Source organism: Alternaria atra (genome assembly GCF_907166805.1).
Source record: "Alternaria atra isolate CS162 genome assembly, contig: 23, whole genome shotgun sequence".
NCBI classification, from domain to species: domain Eukaryota; kingdom Fungi; phylum Ascomycota; class Dothideomycetes; order Pleosporales; family Pleosporaceae; genus Alternaria; species Alternaria atra.
Window position 1 is genome coordinate 1,384,353 of NW_025091321.1, and position 17,068 is coordinate 1,401,420.

Sequence of the window (17,068 nt, forward strand, 5' to 3'; positions counted from 1 at the left end):
AAGATGTCGCTAGACTCATCCCATACCTACAGACAGGCCAATGTTTACAATCTTCTGGAGCACCTTCTCACTCATGTCGTGTTTACATTTGTGATAGCCGCGTCGCCAAGGATTCGATCATCCTTTTCTCAACCAGAACTACAAGCGAGACTAAAGGGGCTCAAGTCACTCCTTCGACATAACGTCGAATACCTGCCACACACACCCAATTGCAATAACTCCGTGGAAGCGAAGGAATCCTATCACATGTGATGCCGGAGCTTGCTGAAGGCTCAGAGACGGGATACATCAAGGGATGATTACAACATGTATAGTATGTCCGAAGGAAACTCTTCCGCGCTTGGCAATCGCTACAAGCAAGTAAGTGGCACAGCTCACCAAGCTGTTGGAACATAATGAATGAATTCGCATATATGGAAGTCGTCAAGTTTCATAAAGAGTCTCCTAACGTTGTTATGTGAGGCACCTGGTCCTTCTCTTCATAGTCTGCGTCTCCCTCTCTTGCCGTTTGTTTTGCACATCTTTTGGTCGCCTTTGCGATAGGTGACTATGCCTTCGCCCTCTGTCCAGCTCGCCACGGATCCTCAGTGGGCGGCGGAGAGTAACCTCGTCCGAATCCTCGCTGTGACCGGTGTCTTCCACTTTTTCGCACTGACTAGCGTTGGCCTCCGCCTTTATGTTCGTATCGGCTTACTGCGGTCACCCGGAAGAGACGATGTGGCAATGGTGTTAGCTGTTGTATGTATGCCTCCAATTGTCATGGCATACTCTTTCCGTCGATTTTAACAGTTACCAGCTGGCTGCTTTGAGTGGATACATCTGTTTTATTCTCCAAGGCTACCATGGCCTCGGACGACATACTAAGACGGTATCGAAAGAAGACAAAGTGATTTTCAACCATATTGGATTTTACCAAAGCCTACTCTCAGCCATTGGTGCTCTCGGACTGCTCAAGATATCTATTGCTCTCTTCTTACTGAGATTGAGAAACAACAATCTCTGGAAGTGGTATGCACGTTCTTTATGGGCTTTAATCGGTAAAACCTCCACTTCACAGATGAACCTATCACTGGTCTGACATGCACAATAGGCTTCGTCGTCGTGTACGCAATCGGTGCATGGCTCTCATTCCTTCTGCATTGCACTCCCATGGAGGCCGATTGGACCGGTGAAGGTACCTGCTACAGTCGTGAAATCTTCGTTCCGGTCGCGCTCACAAATACTGGTAAGCGCAAGCGACATGAGAAAATAGATCTTTTCTAAACATATACCAGCTGTGAACATATTTACAGATGTTTGTTTCGCCACTCTACCAATCCCCATCATATGGGGTCTGCAAATGTCGCGGGGTACCCGAGTCAAATTGATCGGTGTACTTAGTCTTGGTTACATGTTAAGCAGCCAAACGAGAACCAGTTCTTACATTCGCTGACCCCATCCCAGTGCTGTCGCCTTGGGCATAGTCAAAGCAAGCTATCAGGTTAAAAGCGACCCTGACAAGATGTTCAATAAACATCTCAATGTCTTTGGCTTGTAAGTTGCAAAGTCTCCACTATATCTACAAAAAAGAAAAGACCATGAATACACACAGCTAACGTCACACTCTACAGTCTCCAGCTCAATGTCGGCATCATCGCGGCTTCTATACCAACGTTGAAGCCCTTGACAAGGAAACGAACCGTCGATCCCGAACGCAGAGCATACGACGACATCGAACAGCACGTAGAAACTATCGGCAGCGGCCGAAAGTACAAGCCACAACTTAGTTTTCTGACGAGAGCAACAGTCACGGATGAGAGTATTGAAATGGGGAAACGAAAAAGTATTCGCGAGAAGCTTTCCATGCCAGGAATGGATCGAAAGGACACTGTCTACAGTCAGAACGGGCATAGAGTAGGAAGTCAAGATCGTATTCTTGAGGGTGATGGCGAGTATCCGAAGCGCATCAAACGTACCACGGAGGTGGTCGTGGAAAGCGTTGACAACGATAGCAAGACATGAGTTTAGGCAATAGGCAGCAGTGATGCTCAGTGATGGGTCATGAGATATTACTGGGGTGCTGTAACCTGCTCACAAACTGTGCACAAAAATGAGATACTTGTTTCTATAGTATCTCGCAAACGTATTCTCCGCACGCCAGTGGCTAAACCTGGCTCTTATGACACTCCACAAGTCACTTCCTCGCGTGGTTTCATTACCTTTAGCAGTAGCTAAGTAGAACTTCATGGGAAAAGTTATGTTATGTGATGAGGGCTAAGATACGGGGTCTAGACTTTGACAATGTATAATCGCGGTTTCCGGTTTTGAAGAGGCTCTTTGTTCCTGAGTCATGCTTTCCACTACAAAGCACCGCAAAGGTGTAAACCATGTCATGTTTCGCTGAGCCCCTAACAGCAACTATTGCGAACACATCTAGAGCACTTTTTCGTATCAGCGGTAAGTAGCCAGTTGAGACCAGCACTGATATGGAAGATTTAGATAAGAAGTATCGTTGATATTTTGTAGTTGAAGAAATCTGGGCAGCCAAAGCTACCACACAGTCAGACAGCTACCAAAGGCATGTTGGCATGAGTCCTCTGTGGTCATTCAGACCGTGGTCTCCCGTTCGAAGTTCTCGAAGTTCTCGAAACCGTCTACCAGCCGCCGCCGCCAGTGTCGCCACCCCAAGAGGCCTCTCCTCCAGCAGTAGCAGTAGTATCGCCACCATCGGCATCTCCGCCGTCCTCAGCGACCGGCTGCTTGCAGCGCTGTGAAAGTTAGCCTACAGCACTTCGCACGAAACTTGGTGGTATCAGACATACCTTGATGGTGTGGCCCATCTCATTGCAGTTGTTGCATTTGACCTTGGACCAGTCCTTGGGTTCGGGACAGTCGCGAGAGAAGTGACCGGTCTTTTCGCAGTTGCGGCAGATAGCTTTGTCTGGATTCTTAGGCTGATCGCATTCCTTGGCCATATGCTCTGTGGAGTCGCAGTTGCGGCAAGCACTAGCGGCAGCGTTGGGACACTATCAACAGTCAGTATGTGCTAGAATGATTCACGGATTCATACTGCTCACATCCTTGGAAAAGTGACCGGTCTCGTTGCATTTGCGGCACTCGACGCCTTCAGCAGAACGTGGTTCGGGACACTCCTTAGCGTTGTGACCCTCCTGCTTGCAGTTCTTGCAGGCGTAGGGGTTGACACGCTCCTTGGGGCAGTCACGAGCACGGTGACCGACCTCTTGGCAGTAGACACACTGAACCTCTGGTACGGTGTTCTCGCGCTCAGCTTGCTCTTGCTTGCAGTGCTTGCGAATATGACCAAGCTCACCGCAATTGCCGCACAGCGGTACACCGCAGTCCTGAACGTAGCCGCAGGAGGTAAGGCGCTCCAGGTTCTGAGCAGGGTTCTCGGGCCAGCCTTGTGCCATTTTGGCGCGGCGAGGTTTGGCAGAGAGCTGAACGGACAAAACAAACTTGCAGTCTGCGTTACCGATGAGGTCGATGATGGTCATGTTGGGGGCGATCTCCTGCTGCTTGGCGATAAGGAAGATTGCAAGATCATCCTCACGGAGAGCCTGCTCGACGGCGGCAAGGTTGAACTCTTCCATGGTAGCGCGAGCATAAGCCTTCAGGCAGACGCGGAAGACGTCAAGGTCCTTCTCTTTGGCAGCATCGATCAAAGCGATCCAGGCAGCCTCAGCGTCCATCTCCGGGATGCCAGACCAGTCGACAATGCGGCGGGACTTGCAGTCGACAGCGCGGTGACCCTGCTGGTCACAGAGCTTGCAGGTTCCATCGAAGGCTCGCTCGACACGCTCGTTAGTACAGTCTGACTTGTTGTGACCGACTTGACCGCAGTTGTAGCACTCGCCAGTGAGACCGCCGCCGCCTTCAGGTTTGTCAGGGCAGTCGCGGGCGAAGTGGCCAGTCTGCTTGCAGCTGTTGTGTCTGTCAGCGGCATGGAATATAGTCGTTAGGCAGGAAATTGCTTACATGCGGCAACCGTCGTCGCCAGCATCACCTCCGCCTCCACCAGCGTCGCCACCACCTCCCCAAGAGTCGCCGCCTATCGTTATGTCAACAGAGGCTTGAGGTAGTCGCGGCACGTCGCATACCTGCAGTTGCACCAGTGTCCCAGCTCATAGCTGCGGTTGATGATCGGTGAAGTTGAGGTCGGTTTCGAAGGTCTAGATGATAGCACGGTCAGCATATGCGATACATGTAGAGCTGTCGCTGTTATTGTGGGAATGTTGTCACAGTACTGGCAGGAGAACTAGTCGCTTGACGGGAGTGACCAACCTTAATGAGCTCAGTGACAGGAACGTAATCGGACTGCAAGAAGCGTCGAGGAGACGATCAGCGTAGTCAAGTAGTAGACGAATGTGGCCGGTAGAGCGACTGTAGGAGAGAAGATGCAAGGTAGGAAATTAGCGGGTTTGAAAAGTGTGTTGTGGGCGCGACTGCTCTGTTGGTATATGGTAGACAGGCGGTAGGCCCGTGCTGAAGCTCAGCGATAACGACGCAGGTGAAGGTGAGGTAGAAATTGGAGATCGCTACCGGAATCGGCAGGGACAGATATATCGCGTATGGTATGCTATGCAAGCTGCCGAGCGTAGTAAGAGAGGATGCGGGCGGTGATATCTGAGAGTATAACATGATGAAGGCCGCTTTGGGATGAAAGCGAGAGCAAGAGCGATAACACAGTTTAACATAAAGCGCAGGTGCGGCGAGGAAATCATGAGGACATGAAAAACACGAACGACTCGAAGCTCTTGTAAACGTTGAATAGGCATTTGGCACATGAAATACGTAAACACTCATCCCGCACACCAAGATCGCGTGCTTTCCCAGAAGCTGGTATCATGTCTTGAATCTCACAACGAAGATGCTGAATGCCTTCGTGGCACTACCCATGACCCAATTCGGTACCTGAACGCCTAACAATGACCCAAAAACTCCAGACTGTCAAGATCGTGATCGATCATACACCACGGAACTGTACATGGTTAGCATATGCTTCATATATGTTTGGTTGCGCCCAAAACCCTTCGTTGTGTTACTTACCATTCGTACCACCAAGAACCACATAGCTCCGATGAACCTGAACGCGGCCAGTCCAGCAACACTGTACAGAACCACGGCCAGGTAAATGGTGGCGGCGTCGTTCTGCTTCTTCTGAGCCTCGTCGGGGCTACTGACGGTGAGCTCTAGGCCACCAGACTGCAGAACCAAGGCTGACAGGCCCAAGTTGCAGAACATCCAAAAGAGCACGACACCGGATCGGAAACCCTTGTAATAATCTTCCTGTTTCTCGCTGGCTGAAGGCACCTTCTTCTCTTCTTTCCACTTGGCGCTGAAGACACGGAGCTCTGTTTCGTACTGAGTGTTGAGATCGGCATCGTCAGTTGGCGCCTGAATGTCCGCCTTACCGTCAGCCTTGGTGGTGACTGAAGGAAGCTTCTCCGGTTTGTCGTCTCCCTTGGTACCCCAGGTGATGTCATGCGTATTGCAGAAGGCGTAGACGTTAAGAATGTTGATGTAGGTGGGTGTCATGAGCAGATATTGGAAGAAAGACGTGAACATATGCCATGGATCCAGGAAGATGATGGACACCACTAGCCACATCACGTACGTCGATAGTAGTGATATGATCAGAGTGGCAAAGATTCTATCCTTGAACAGGTCTGCCGCGTTGAAGCCGCCGTTGGTTTCGATCTGTCCCTGGACGGAGCGAACGGTGATGAAAATGGACGCGAACATGAGATAAGCCATGATAATGCACCAAAAGTAGACCATAGACATGTACCACTTGTTGGAACCCTGCGGTCGATTACCGAGCGATAATATGAAACATGTTATCAGCACAGCAATGTAGAGCCACTCGAAGACGATAAAGAGCACTTTACCCGCGGTACCGAGTTCGTTTTGTAGTGAGGCAGTGAGAATGCGGAAGACCAGGAAGAAGTTACCAAGAGCGAACCAGGCGAAGATCATGCTGATAGTTTGGTAAACAAACTCAACTAGAAACATAGTTTTGCGCAAGAAAGAGTGATCACTTCGGAAGATGTCGAAAGAGTGGGCCAGAGCGTAGACAGCAGCGAAGAAGGATCCGTTCAACCAACGACGACGTTGACTGATAAATTCGGCCATGGTGGTCGGTACATCCGTCTCTCCGGTGGCAGACTTGACGTACTGCAGGATCCAGTGGCAATTCCTCTTGGAGACCAGCTCGAAACACAAGATACGGTCCTCAGCCAGGTACATATTGGCTGTGAAGATACCAGCGTTGGCACCGTGCATCTTCTCACCGGCAAAGTACTTCTCCAGTGGTCCTTGTCCAGTCTTGTCGTTCTGGAGCGCAACGTAGCGATAGGCGGAGAAGGCACCAGGAAGCACAGAGATGAAACCAAACGCAGATTCAAGAGGCTTATCGAGGATGTTGCTCATCTTGTACTCGAAGTTTTGTGTTGCAACGAGCGGGTTCAAGAGCTTCTTGCCATGTACCAACATAGCTTTGATCTCACCACAAGCACCTGCGCACATGGGTTCAAGGTCGAAGGCCTTCCATAGCTGGTAGACAGAGTCCTTGCCAGGCTTTGTACCAGCGTCGATGAGCACACAGACATTGGGATCCAAGACAGCTCCGAATGCTTGGAAGAACCATCGATGGGAGTTGATCTTCTTCTGGTTCTTCTCCTTCAAACAGAAGAGCATCTGGACTGGAGTATTACCCTTCTTGACACCGACAACGCCCTTCTTGATGTCGAGCGTCATCTGTGTGGTGTACTCGTAGATATGTGCAGTGACATCCTTGCCATTGACTTGCTGCTTGGCAATGCCATCCTGATAGACACCGAGCGCTGCTAGTACGGCGCGGGTCCTCGGATTGATCTTGGCACGACCATCGCTGACGACGCAGACTACAATCTTCTTCCACGCGTCCTTGCCCCACGTCTTGCTATTGGTTCGCGAGTTCATGTACTCGATATTCTTGATGACACCAATCATCGTCCGCGCAAACAGTTCATCCTCCTCATTATACATGGTAATAACAATGAACAGCTCAGTATGCCTTGGCTTTGCGAAAAGCTTCTGACGTAAGGTGAAGCGCTCGGCGTCGAAGTCTGCAGGGTCGCATGTGGCGGCTGAGTAGCGCATATGAGTAAATTCGTCACGCTCTGGGGGCTGTGCATGTGGGACCTGGTTCAGTAACCGCGGCGGGATTGGGCAATCGAGAACCAAATTGCCCTTGAACAATTGGACTTCCTTGACCGTCTTCCATCGCTTAATTGGAGCTGGGCTGGGTGTGGGCGCAGGCTCATCGTGGAATGGATTCTCGGGATCCATGTCGTCTGTATCGTGAGGATCTGGGCCGTAAGAGTTGGCTCCGTGTATCATGGGTCTGTTCATATCTTCATCTTGCCAGTAATGCGTCGGTTGTGTACCGTATCCGGCGCCTGGGCTCTCGTCATGCGGCGTTGGGTCGTAAGGCTGATTGTAGTATGCATCGTGATGCGCCTGGGGATCGAGAGAGTAATCGGCGTTGTGCTGTTGCGGTCGTGGGTCATAATCGTCGTGATAGTTGCCTGCAGCGTATGGGATGTTTTCTACTGAGTACTGTTTTGCGTGTTAGTCGGCTGAATACCTCAATCTGCGGCAGGACGATCCGGAGTATTGATATCGTTCATAGTGTGTTCTCAGGTATAATACATACACTTGGTTGTAATGGCAAGCGGTCGCCGGAGGCTGCTGCTGGATTGGGTCCCATGGGAATCTCCAGGATGCCTGACGGTTGCGGTGACGCATAGCGGTCTTGGTGTGGTGATGCATAGCGGTCTTCTAGTTGATAACCACGGAGAGGCTGACCCGGCGAAGGAGTCCGCCCAACTTGTCTTCGTGGATCCATTTCGTATGGGTCGTCGCTACCGCCTGGTGCGCCTATGTAGTACGGTTAGTTCGACTGACAGCTGAGGCACCTCGTGGCAGGAAAGGCTTGATCGGTGGTTTGCGAAGGTGTCCAGATCGACTGGCCTCTACCATGCGGCCTCGAGTCCGCCAAGTCATTACTCACCTAGTCGGTTGTATGACATGTTGGTTTGTTTCCAGCGTATGCTGCGCCTTCAATCTTTCTGCGGCAATGCGACGGGCGGATGAACAGGCCCAAACACAAATACAAGGGGATGCCCAGCAAAAAAGCCAAAAGGTGCGACTGTTGTTGTATGCTGTCGTATAGGCGTCGCGGGAAAAGCGACTGGTATATGTCCGGGTTTCAGGTGTGTCTGGTGCGTTTGGTGGGTCGGTAGCGCTCCGGGGTTGTTTACTGTAGCAACGAGCGGGTACGCGTGGGCGATCAAATGATGTAACACCCAAAGCGCAAGTAACCGGCTTCCAGAAATTGCGCGACTGGGGCCTCAAAGTCTATAGAGATGAGGACGGTGTGATTGAGTTCAGCTCGCGGAAGACTGGCTCCCGGAGGGTTCATCCATTCAAGTGCACCTGAGCAGCTGCCAAGGAAGCACTCGCTGCGCAATCATCGTGGGGTGCGCCACACTTCACAGCCCTGCTATTACGAAGCTTCCAAGGTCTATTTCCGTCAAGGCGTTAATCATCAACGGCTGCGAAAAATGCCGAAGTTTATCGCTATTGATAGACAACTGGATCGTACACATTGACTAGACGGCATGGCCTTCCCTTTCCACCATTCTCGTCATCTTCCCAATGTTATACCTGAGATATCAGGCAAACCGTCAGGCAAGTCATCAGGCACATGCAGATGCGGCTTCAGCAGCTGGACGACTCCGGAAACCCCACAAAAGCCGAAGTGACAAGTCATCTGTGCATTTACTTACGTAGAGGTGTGGTTGCGGCAGTACAAGAGTGGCTCAGGTACTTGTCGATCTTTACATTATACCGCTTGTGCCTACCAGTACGCAGCAAAAGAAAGATGAATCCTTGGCTCAGGGCATCATACCTGAGTCGCATTAAGACCATAATGCATTGACGATCGCCCATTGTCGCGTCTGATGTCTGCGAGCAGTACCTGTCGATCCCACGTCATCTGCGGCGGAGCACACCTACTGTTTACCATGAATTTTGCGCCAGCATGTTGGTTTGATTACTCTTATGACATTATGATTGTCTACGCTTCCAAAGATTCATACTGTGGAATTGTATAGCCTGTTGCAAGTGAAAGTAGTCAGACTTGCCGCGAAAATATCGCTTTATCTGAAGAGTCTAAATCCCGACGATACGCCGTCCCCAGATCTTTTCAGATCTTCCTAGATCCCTTGTATTCTCGTATTTCCACAACACTCAATCGCAAAGAAACCTCACACCCACCTAGCCTACCCACACGCGACCCGAACACCCCCCATATCGCTACAATGGGCGACTCCAAATCCCCCAAACCCGTCTCTGTTTTATTCGTCTGCCTAGGAAACATCTGTAAACACACCCCTCCACCTTCTATACCCCCACCACAGGACGGACTAACCTCTCCCACCAGGCCGTTCAACAATGGCAGAAGGAGTCTTCCAGTCCCTCACGACGCCTTCCCACCCGCTCATCTCAACAATCGACTCTTGCGGCACCGGTGCCTACCATGTCGGCTCGAGCCCCGATTCTCGCACCATGGCCACTCTAAAGGCCAATAAGATAACCACATATCGCCACTCTGCACGAAAGTTCTCCCCTGGCAGCGACTTCGAAAAGTTTGACTACATACTCGCTATGGATGATGAGAATCTAGAGGATTTGGAGGCGTTGAGGCAGAGGGAGGTTAAGAAGAGGGGTGGTGATGAGGAGGGCGTGGGTAGAGTTATGCTGTTTGGTGAGTTTGGGGGGAAGATGAGGAAGGGGAGGCGTGGGGAGAAGGGCGAGGAGATTGTGGATCCGTATTATGGGGGTGATGATGGGTTTAAAGCTGCGTATGAGCAGTGCCAGAAGTTTGGGAGGGTGTTTTTGGAGAGGCTCGAAAAGGGAGAGCTGAGCTGAGAGGGGAGATGAGGTCACCAAGAGTGGAAGACCATTTTGGGTGTGGAGTGGTTATGTGTTTAGATACCCCATAGAGTACCATAGGCTACAGTGCATGTACAATTCCAATTAGACCCTAATAAGCCTCATTACAACGCGTGATTCCTCCGGGGTATAATTCGTCATCGTGTCGTGCCGTTACGAGTTCCGCTTAATCTGCCTCTCTAGATCCAGTAGCTTCTCTACCATCTTTCCTCGCATGAAGTCGGTCAATCCTAAACTGCGCAAATGTCAGCCCTACGCTCAATCCTTCCAGCTTCCCAAGCAATATACTCACATTCCCTCTCTCGTCACAACCCGATACGTGCCGCTGTTTTGCCAGCCTCCATCACCTCCACTAAAGTGACCATTGCCATCAACTTCCACACTGCCGAAGATGTCCTCTGGCCACGCAATGCGCCCATAGTCTGGTGGGTTCCTCAGATCACTAATGTGTATCCAACCTCCATGACCTGCACCTCCCATGCCGCCTTGGTGGTTCGCGCCGCCTGCGCCATCGTTCGGCTGTGAGAGGTTGGAGCCGCCTGGCGACGCGTAGACGGCTGCTTGCGATTGTACATATGGGTCTGAGGTGGCATGTGTGGCGAAGACAGAGGATAGTATGGGAAGGAACTGCGGGTTCTCGGTGAAGTTCTGTGGTGTTGGTGGGAGAGCGGTGCATGTGCCTATGGCGAGTTGTGGAGTTGGAGGTTCCGTGGGCAGTAGTGATAGCAATCGCTTGCTCGGATCGAACGGATCTTTATGTACGTACTGAACCGGGTAAGCAGTTGCCATTCTGAATGCGAGAGTAACATACGATATGCGGGTTCTCTGGTAGTGTCGAAGCATTTCTCGCGCCTCTGAGACGAAGTGTTTGCGCAGAAGGACGTATACGGCGCGCAGAACGCACAAATGTGTTCGCTAACATCTGATAAAGTACGGGACACATGAGTATATGCAATTCCAAGGTATGATGTTGGTTTACTATCGTTGCTGGAAGTGAGACCGAAACCTTGTGCTCAGATGCACAGATGCTCCATTACAATGACGAGGACTCGGAAGTCCGCACTAGCGGCAGATCAAGTCGCCCGTTGCTCCTCCTGTCCTAGTCTCGCGATAAAGCACTACCCCCAGCCACCGCGATTATCTATTACCACATATCCGGGATAGCTTCAACAAATTTGCTATGAGTCCTAGATAGTGCCGCTATCCCGCGTGGACCTTTGGAAAATCACACCTAGTTGTAACTGAAGTCTCGGCCGCCGGCCATGATCATTCCCCAAACCACTGCTGGCGCTACCCCACTAGCCATGCAAAATGTTCGCTTTGGCGAATGGGAGTGCGGACGCAGTTAGTGGAGGGAGAGCCGAACGGTGCGTCGGCTTAAGTAAGTAGGGAAGGTGCTTCGTTGTGAACTCTTTCCACCTTCGACTCATCATCTTTCCTGTGTTGTCTCAGTCCTTCAATATGGCTCCGGACGCTGTGGAGATAGCTCCTATCGAGAAGAGGGTCGGGGAGACGAGTGATGCGAAACAGACAGGGCTGCACCAGGATGTTGAGGTTGGACCTGAGATGATTGATATCGACAGGATCGAAAGGGTGTATTCGTAAGTTGTTCTAATAGCTCTCCGAATCATACTGACAGCCACTCAGCAAGCTCGATCGCCGGATACTTCCAGCATTCTGGGTTCTCTACTTCTTATGCTCGGCGATTCGCTCCAACATTGGACTTGCTCAGACTATGAATCTAGCGGAAGGCCACGATCTTGGATCAGTGCTCAACATAACACCGAAACAGGTCTCTACTGGTCTGGCGTTGTTCTACGTTTGCTATGTCATCTTTGACCTTCCTTCCAATCTCATCATGTCGAGGGTCAGCCCGCACGCCTGGATGAGTCGCATCGTCACCTGTGTTGGCATCATTGGCATGTGCTTAACTGCTATGAACGCTGCTTGGAACCTCTAGTAGGTGCTCATGATGTGTATCCTATCCACGGACTAACACAAACTCAGCCTTCTCCGACTGCTACTGGGTATCGTTATTGCCGGCATGTGGCCTGGTATGTCGTACTATCTGACTCTCTTCTACCCCCCCTCCCGCACCGGTAAGCGTATTGGGCGCTACTTCACAGCATCTCAAATGTCTGCGGCGGTCGTAGGTCTGGTTTCAGCTGGTTTCCAGAAGATGGACGGAGTAGGTGGCCTAGTTGGATTCCAGTGGATGTTCCTGTTGTATGGTATCATCGGCTTCATCGTCGGCATATCGCTACTTTGGTGGCTTCCCGACAGACCACTACCCCCAGGTGAAGTCCGTAAGCGAACTGGGTTGGCGAGATGGCTACCACAAGGCAAACCGGCCCTCGAAGGCGAAGACGCGCGCATTCATTACGAAGACTTGACTCGCGTCTACAGCCGCAAGTTATGGAACATGAAAGACCTCTGGCACGTCGTAATCGACTGGAGGATCTACCCGCTTGTCATCATGTATTTTGGTGTAGTGGGAGTAGGCAACGGAACACAAGCTTACGCGACCGTTATCATCCGTGGAATCAACCCGAGCCTCACAGGTATCCAGCTCAGTTTGCTCTCGGCGCCCATCTGGATTGTGAGTAGCTGGAGTTGTGTTGTGTGAGTTGAGCTAATTGTAGCAGATGGATCTCATTGCTATTCTACTCGTGACGCCAATCTCGGATCGTTTCCACCACCACCGTCCTGCTTTCTTCAGCGGCGCCGTTGTGATACAGATTGCAGGTCTTTTGATCGCCACATTCGCCAAAAACTGGTCGCGTTACGGTGGCGTTCTACTTATTGGCTTCGGGCTGGGGCCGACGGTGCCCATCTGCATGGCCTGGTCCAACGAGATCTTCCAGCCCCGCCACGGAGAGGTGGGTGTAGCAGCAGCTAGCGCACTCGTGTCTGGACTTGGTAACCTGGGAAGTATTTTGACAACCTACGCACTATACTCTGGGTGGCCCGAAGATGCCAAGGATGGTCCGCACAAGTACCGCAACAGCAACTTCGTCATGATCGCCATTCTATGTGCCAGTATACTGAGCGCGGGAAGCATGGTCGTCTTACTGAAGGTATTCGGTGACAACAAGGGCAAACAGATTAGTAGTGCAAGCTCGACTAGCGAGGGCGAGGCTGCATACGTGGATGGTGCTGCACGGCGCGAGGTTCAGCAGAGGGGTCTGGGACGAATGTTTTGTTTCCGATGAAGAACGGGTGGAGAACGGAGCTGCAGGCGGTGATTGGCAAAGTCGCAGTCATGGAGAAGGTATTGGTTGGGATGGGTTTCTCGAATTGCCCATGGGGCAGAGAGTCACGAGGACGTGGAGCACTCGCGTGGAGGCGGGAGCCAACTCTTCTTGATGCAAGTCAACATGCCTGAGCTGGCAGTGTTGCTGCGGACTGCTGTGACGCAAGATATACAAGTATCACAAAAAAACAGGACACTGTTCTGATTAGTTAGCCCGTTTGCTTGTGTCATTGCGATTGCCCTCGCAGGTGTGACTGATAGCGATAGCCGACCGACGCCGGAGCAGCGGTTGTTCAACTCGCAGGCAGAGCCAAGAGGGGCTTCACGATACCCCAAGCTTCGTCACTTTGCGCCTAGCCTGCTTCCCCATAACTCCATCTTTTTCTTCACCCTGCTCCGCTTCCGGCGCTTTGCCTCGCGTAGAAATCCTCGCAACCTCTGCCCTCGACCTCCAAAGCACTCCGTGTCTCATTAGGAGCGCGCCCCACTACAGCTGTCCATCCACTGCAGTCCATCATCTGACAATCGACTAAACCGTGTCATCGACTCTGCAACCTCGCACCAATCAGTCATACACAACCGCTGCAAGCACACGCTCCCGGGAGTTATTCTACAGACCCTTTCCCTCGCCTCCCCAGCACATTTGATGGTGGCCCTCGCAGCGTAGTAGCGGGGCAGTGAGCCAAGCGCGGTATACTCGCAGCACAGAGCCCCAGAACCACGGCTTGCGCGCCCCGCTGTAAAGAAACAGACAGGCGTGACGTAGGTGTCCCTTCCCTCTCACAACACCAGACACGGTTGCACGGGCGGGAAATGAGGTTTCTCAACAATCGCGTCGATCTTCACATGCTTTTGGAACCACCCGCTTGACTGGCTCAGCCCTGCATCGGCATACCTGCTAACACTCCATGTATAGTCCCCGCAGACTCTCAGCAGCTACGACCCCGGCTAAAGCTTCCGCCAGTGCTCCCAAGGACGACAAGCCCCACTACACACCCGTCGTTCTAGTTATACCACACGCATCATGTCTGCCGCAATCGATAATGAAGACCTCGAGGAGCTCTCCATCTCCATGCCCGCCCAACGGCGAGGAGCCGGCGCAGCAAGCACCGCCAAGGTCCAGGACCATGCCGTCGCGCCGCCCGCTGCGCTCCCTACAGCTGTACAGGAGAGTAGGAGCAAGGACTCCAAGGCAAACCAGCGACTTGGACAGTATACCATAGTCAGGACACTGGGTGAGGGCTCGTTTGGTAAAGTCAAACTGGCGACACACCAGGTCAGCGGCCAGAAGGTGGCTCTCAAGATTATAAACCGCAAGAGACTGGTCACAAGAGACATGGCAGGCAGGATAGAGCGCGAGATTCAGTACTTGCAGCTGTTGCGGCATCCGCACATCATCAAGCTGTGGGTTGTTTGCATATCCCTGAGATTCTTATACTGACCCACCGCAGCTACACAGTTATAACGACGCCGACGGAGATTATCATGGTCCTCGAATACGCCGGTGGTGAACTGTTCGACTACATCGTCAACCATGGGAAGCTGCAGGAAGCCCAGGCGCGCAAGTTCTTCCAGCAGATCGTATGCGCCGTCGAATACTGCCACAGACACAAGATCGTCCACCGAGATCTCAAGCCAGAGAACCTCCTGCTCGATGACGACAGCAACGTCAAAATCGCCGACTTTGGACTCAGTAACATCATGACAGACGGCAACTTTCTCAAAACAAGCTGCGGTAGTCCAAATTATGCCGCACCCGAAGTCATATCAGGGAAGCTGTATGCGGGTCCAGAAGTCGACGTCTGGAGTTGCGGTGTCATCCTCTACGTTCTCCTAGTAGGCAGACTACCCTTCGACGACGAATACATTCCTACCCTGTTTAAGAAGATCGCCGCTGGACAATACAGCACACCAAGCTATCTATCTCCTGGCGCCACGTCCTTGATCAGGAAGATGTTGATGGTCAACCCCGTACACCGCATCACAATCCCAGAACTTCGAATAGACCCCTGGTTCACCAAAGATCTGCCCGCGTATCTTGAGCCGCCTGCCCAAGACTTCTTCGACAGCGGGGCGGATCCGAACAAGGCAATAGATCCCAAGGCGCTTGCACCGTTGGCAGATGCTCCTCGCGTACAGGCGCTACACGAGAACGTTGTCTCGAAGCTTGGCAAGACTATGGGTTATGCAAAGCATGATGTGCAAGACGCGTTGGCACGCGATGAGCCTAGCGCGATAAAGGATGCTTACTTGATTGTTCGGGAGAATGAGATGATGCGGAAGAACCGTAAGCCAAACATTACCCAAACACGTATGTCGCTGACAATCTTTCTAGCATTATTGACGGGCCCTGAATGGGACCACATGTCGCCTCCCACTCACGACAGTCATATGGACAAATTCAGGCCTCAGTCTTTGAATGCTGCTTCTCGTCCACAGTTCATACCCCCGTCTAACTCGGAACACGAACGAGCACGTCAAGGCTCCAACGCTAGTAGCCAACTTGCGAACGTTCGAAGTCCCGTCAGCACAGTAGCTATCCTGCCAAGCAGTCTCACGGAATATCATAAAGCCTATATGAAAGGTCATCCGAGACCGCTCAACAAAGTCCAAGAACATGATGGTCTCCCACCGACCCCAGAACAAACTGAAGAACAACGACAGATCTCAGCCAGAAGGTTAAAGCCGAATTTCCGCACCATGCCAGAAGCAGGGAGAAATAAACCTGAGCCAATGACGAGTCTGCCAGCTAAGAAGCCACGAGCGACCAAGTGGCAGTTCGGCATAAGATCGAGGAACCAGCCTGCGGAGGCTATGCTTGCCATTTTCAAAGCTCTGAAAGCTATGGGTGCAGATTGGGAAGTACCCAAGATACGTAGAGCAGGTGGCAGAAGCGGATCCCGCAGTCGCAGTACTTCCCGAACTCCTGATGATCGCTCGCCGCCAAAATCGCGAAGCCAGTCGCAAGATTCGATATCATCGCACTCGTCGCACGAAGACCAAGGAGCTAGGGTGAATTCGCCACATCGGGAGCCGCTCTCTGTACGTAACAAAGACGCAAATGAGCAGGAGACACGAGGTCGGCAAAAGAGGCATTACAATCACACCAACGACTGGGGCTACCATGTCCCAGAAGACCCATGGGTAATCAATGCCCGCTTTCGCAAAGAGGGCATGTTCCCTCCTGGTGTCGCACATCCCTCTTCCACGCACTCGTCGCGCGTCGATCTCGCCAACGACCCCTCAGGTCTTCGCAGGCGTAGTTCGACCAACGCGAGCATATCCAGTAACAGTCACGGTGTAGATGGCATGACTCCATCTGAGCGTGCAGCTTCTCGCGCGGCTTCGATTAGCGACGGGCACCCTGACCCTGACGAGGCAGTCTACATCTACATGTCCATTCAACTGTACAGTATCGACCGCGACTTCTTTGTTGTAGACTTCAAATGCGCAGGCTACGAACGTCTCGTATCTAACCTGGTTCGCGAAATCAAAGCGTCTCCTTCTCTCACACTATCCTCCAGTCATTCAAACCCGCACCAAGATGGCTGGGACGACGAACAAGGTGTTTGGCGCAGACTGGGCGAAGGCGAACCACTGCCAGAGGATCTGGCGAATAAGCTCCGCGAGGGAGGTACGGATATCCTCCGAGAGCGGACGGAGCTTGTTGGTGCTGGAAGGCAAGAGGGAGAGAAGATTGTCACTAGTCCATTTCCTTTCTTGGATGTCGCTAGTACGCTCATTCTGCAGCTGAGCGGGGAGTAATCGTCTTGTCATGAGAAGGATGGACTTGGCGCTGTTGAATCGGGCTTTGTT

General features: G+C 52.0%; 6 protein-coding genes across 6 annotated transcripts; 3 read left to right on the forward strand and 3 right to left on the reverse strand.

Moving 5' to 3' along the window:
• Positions 1-549: 549 nt before the first annotated feature.
• On the forward strand, positions 550-2,001 carry ALTATR162_LOCUS4053 (uncharacterized protein; the record flags this gene model as incomplete). Its single annotated transcript, XM_043311663.1, has 6 exons — positions 550-738; positions 797-1,037; positions 1,091-1,225; positions 1,275-1,392; positions 1,444-1,533; positions 1,611-2,001. The coding sequence occupies 6 exons, from the start codon at positions 550-552 to the stop codon at positions 1,999-2,001; spliced, it is 1,164 nt and encodes a 387-aa protein (XP_043167598.1).
• A 632-nt stretch (positions 2,002-2,633) lies between these two features.
• Positions 2,634-4,125, reverse strand: ALTATR162_LOCUS4054 (uncharacterized protein; the record flags this gene model as incomplete). Its single annotated transcript, XM_043311664.1, has 5 exons — positions 2,634-2,747; positions 2,802-3,005; positions 3,057-3,921; positions 3,976-4,048; positions 4,098-4,125. 5 exons carry the CDS (start codon positions 4,123-4,125, stop codon positions 2,634-2,636), a joined length of 1,284 nt encoding a protein of 427 aa, XP_043167599.1.
• An 838-nt stretch (positions 4,126-4,963) lies between these two features.
• Positions 4,964-7,888, reverse strand: ALTATR162_LOCUS4055 (chitin synthase I; the record flags this gene model as incomplete). Its single annotated transcript, XM_043311665.1, has 3 exons — positions 4,964-4,978; positions 5,047-7,599; positions 7,697-7,888. 3 exons carry the CDS (start codon positions 7,886-7,888, stop codon positions 4,964-4,966), a joined length of 2,760 nt encoding a protein of 919 aa, XP_043167600.1.
• Positions 7,889-9,365: 1,477 nt separating this feature from the next.
• Positions 9,366-9,975, forward strand: ALTATR162_LOCUS4056 (uncharacterized protein; the record flags this gene model as incomplete). The annotated part of the gene is made up of 2 exons (XM_043311666.1): positions 9,366-9,426; positions 9,488-9,975. 2 exons carry the CDS (start codon positions 9,366-9,368, stop codon positions 9,973-9,975), a joined length of 549 nt encoding a protein of 182 aa, XP_043167601.1.
• A 177-nt stretch (positions 9,976-10,152) lies between these two features.
• ALTATR162_LOCUS4057 (uncharacterized protein) lies at positions 10,153-10,921 on the reverse strand (the record flags this gene model as incomplete). Its single annotated transcript, XM_043311667.1, has 3 exons — positions 10,153-10,234; positions 10,292-10,764; positions 10,811-10,921. The coding sequence occupies 3 exons, from the start codon at positions 10,919-10,921 to the stop codon at positions 10,153-10,155; spliced, it is 666 nt and encodes a 221-aa protein (XP_043167602.1).
• Positions 10,922-11,460: 539 nt separating this feature from the next.
• ALTATR162_LOCUS4058 (uncharacterized protein) lies at positions 11,461-17,017 on the forward strand (the record flags this gene model as incomplete). The annotated part of the gene is made up of 8 exons (XM_043311668.1): positions 11,461-11,600; positions 11,647-11,958; positions 12,007-12,598; positions 12,645-13,195; positions 14,132-14,162; positions 14,217-14,656; positions 14,704-15,539; positions 15,588-17,017. 8 exons carry the CDS (start codon positions 11,461-11,463, stop codon positions 17,015-17,017), a joined length of 4,332 nt encoding a protein of 1,443 aa, XP_043167603.1.
• Between the last annotated feature and the right edge of the window lie 51 nt (positions 17,018-17,068).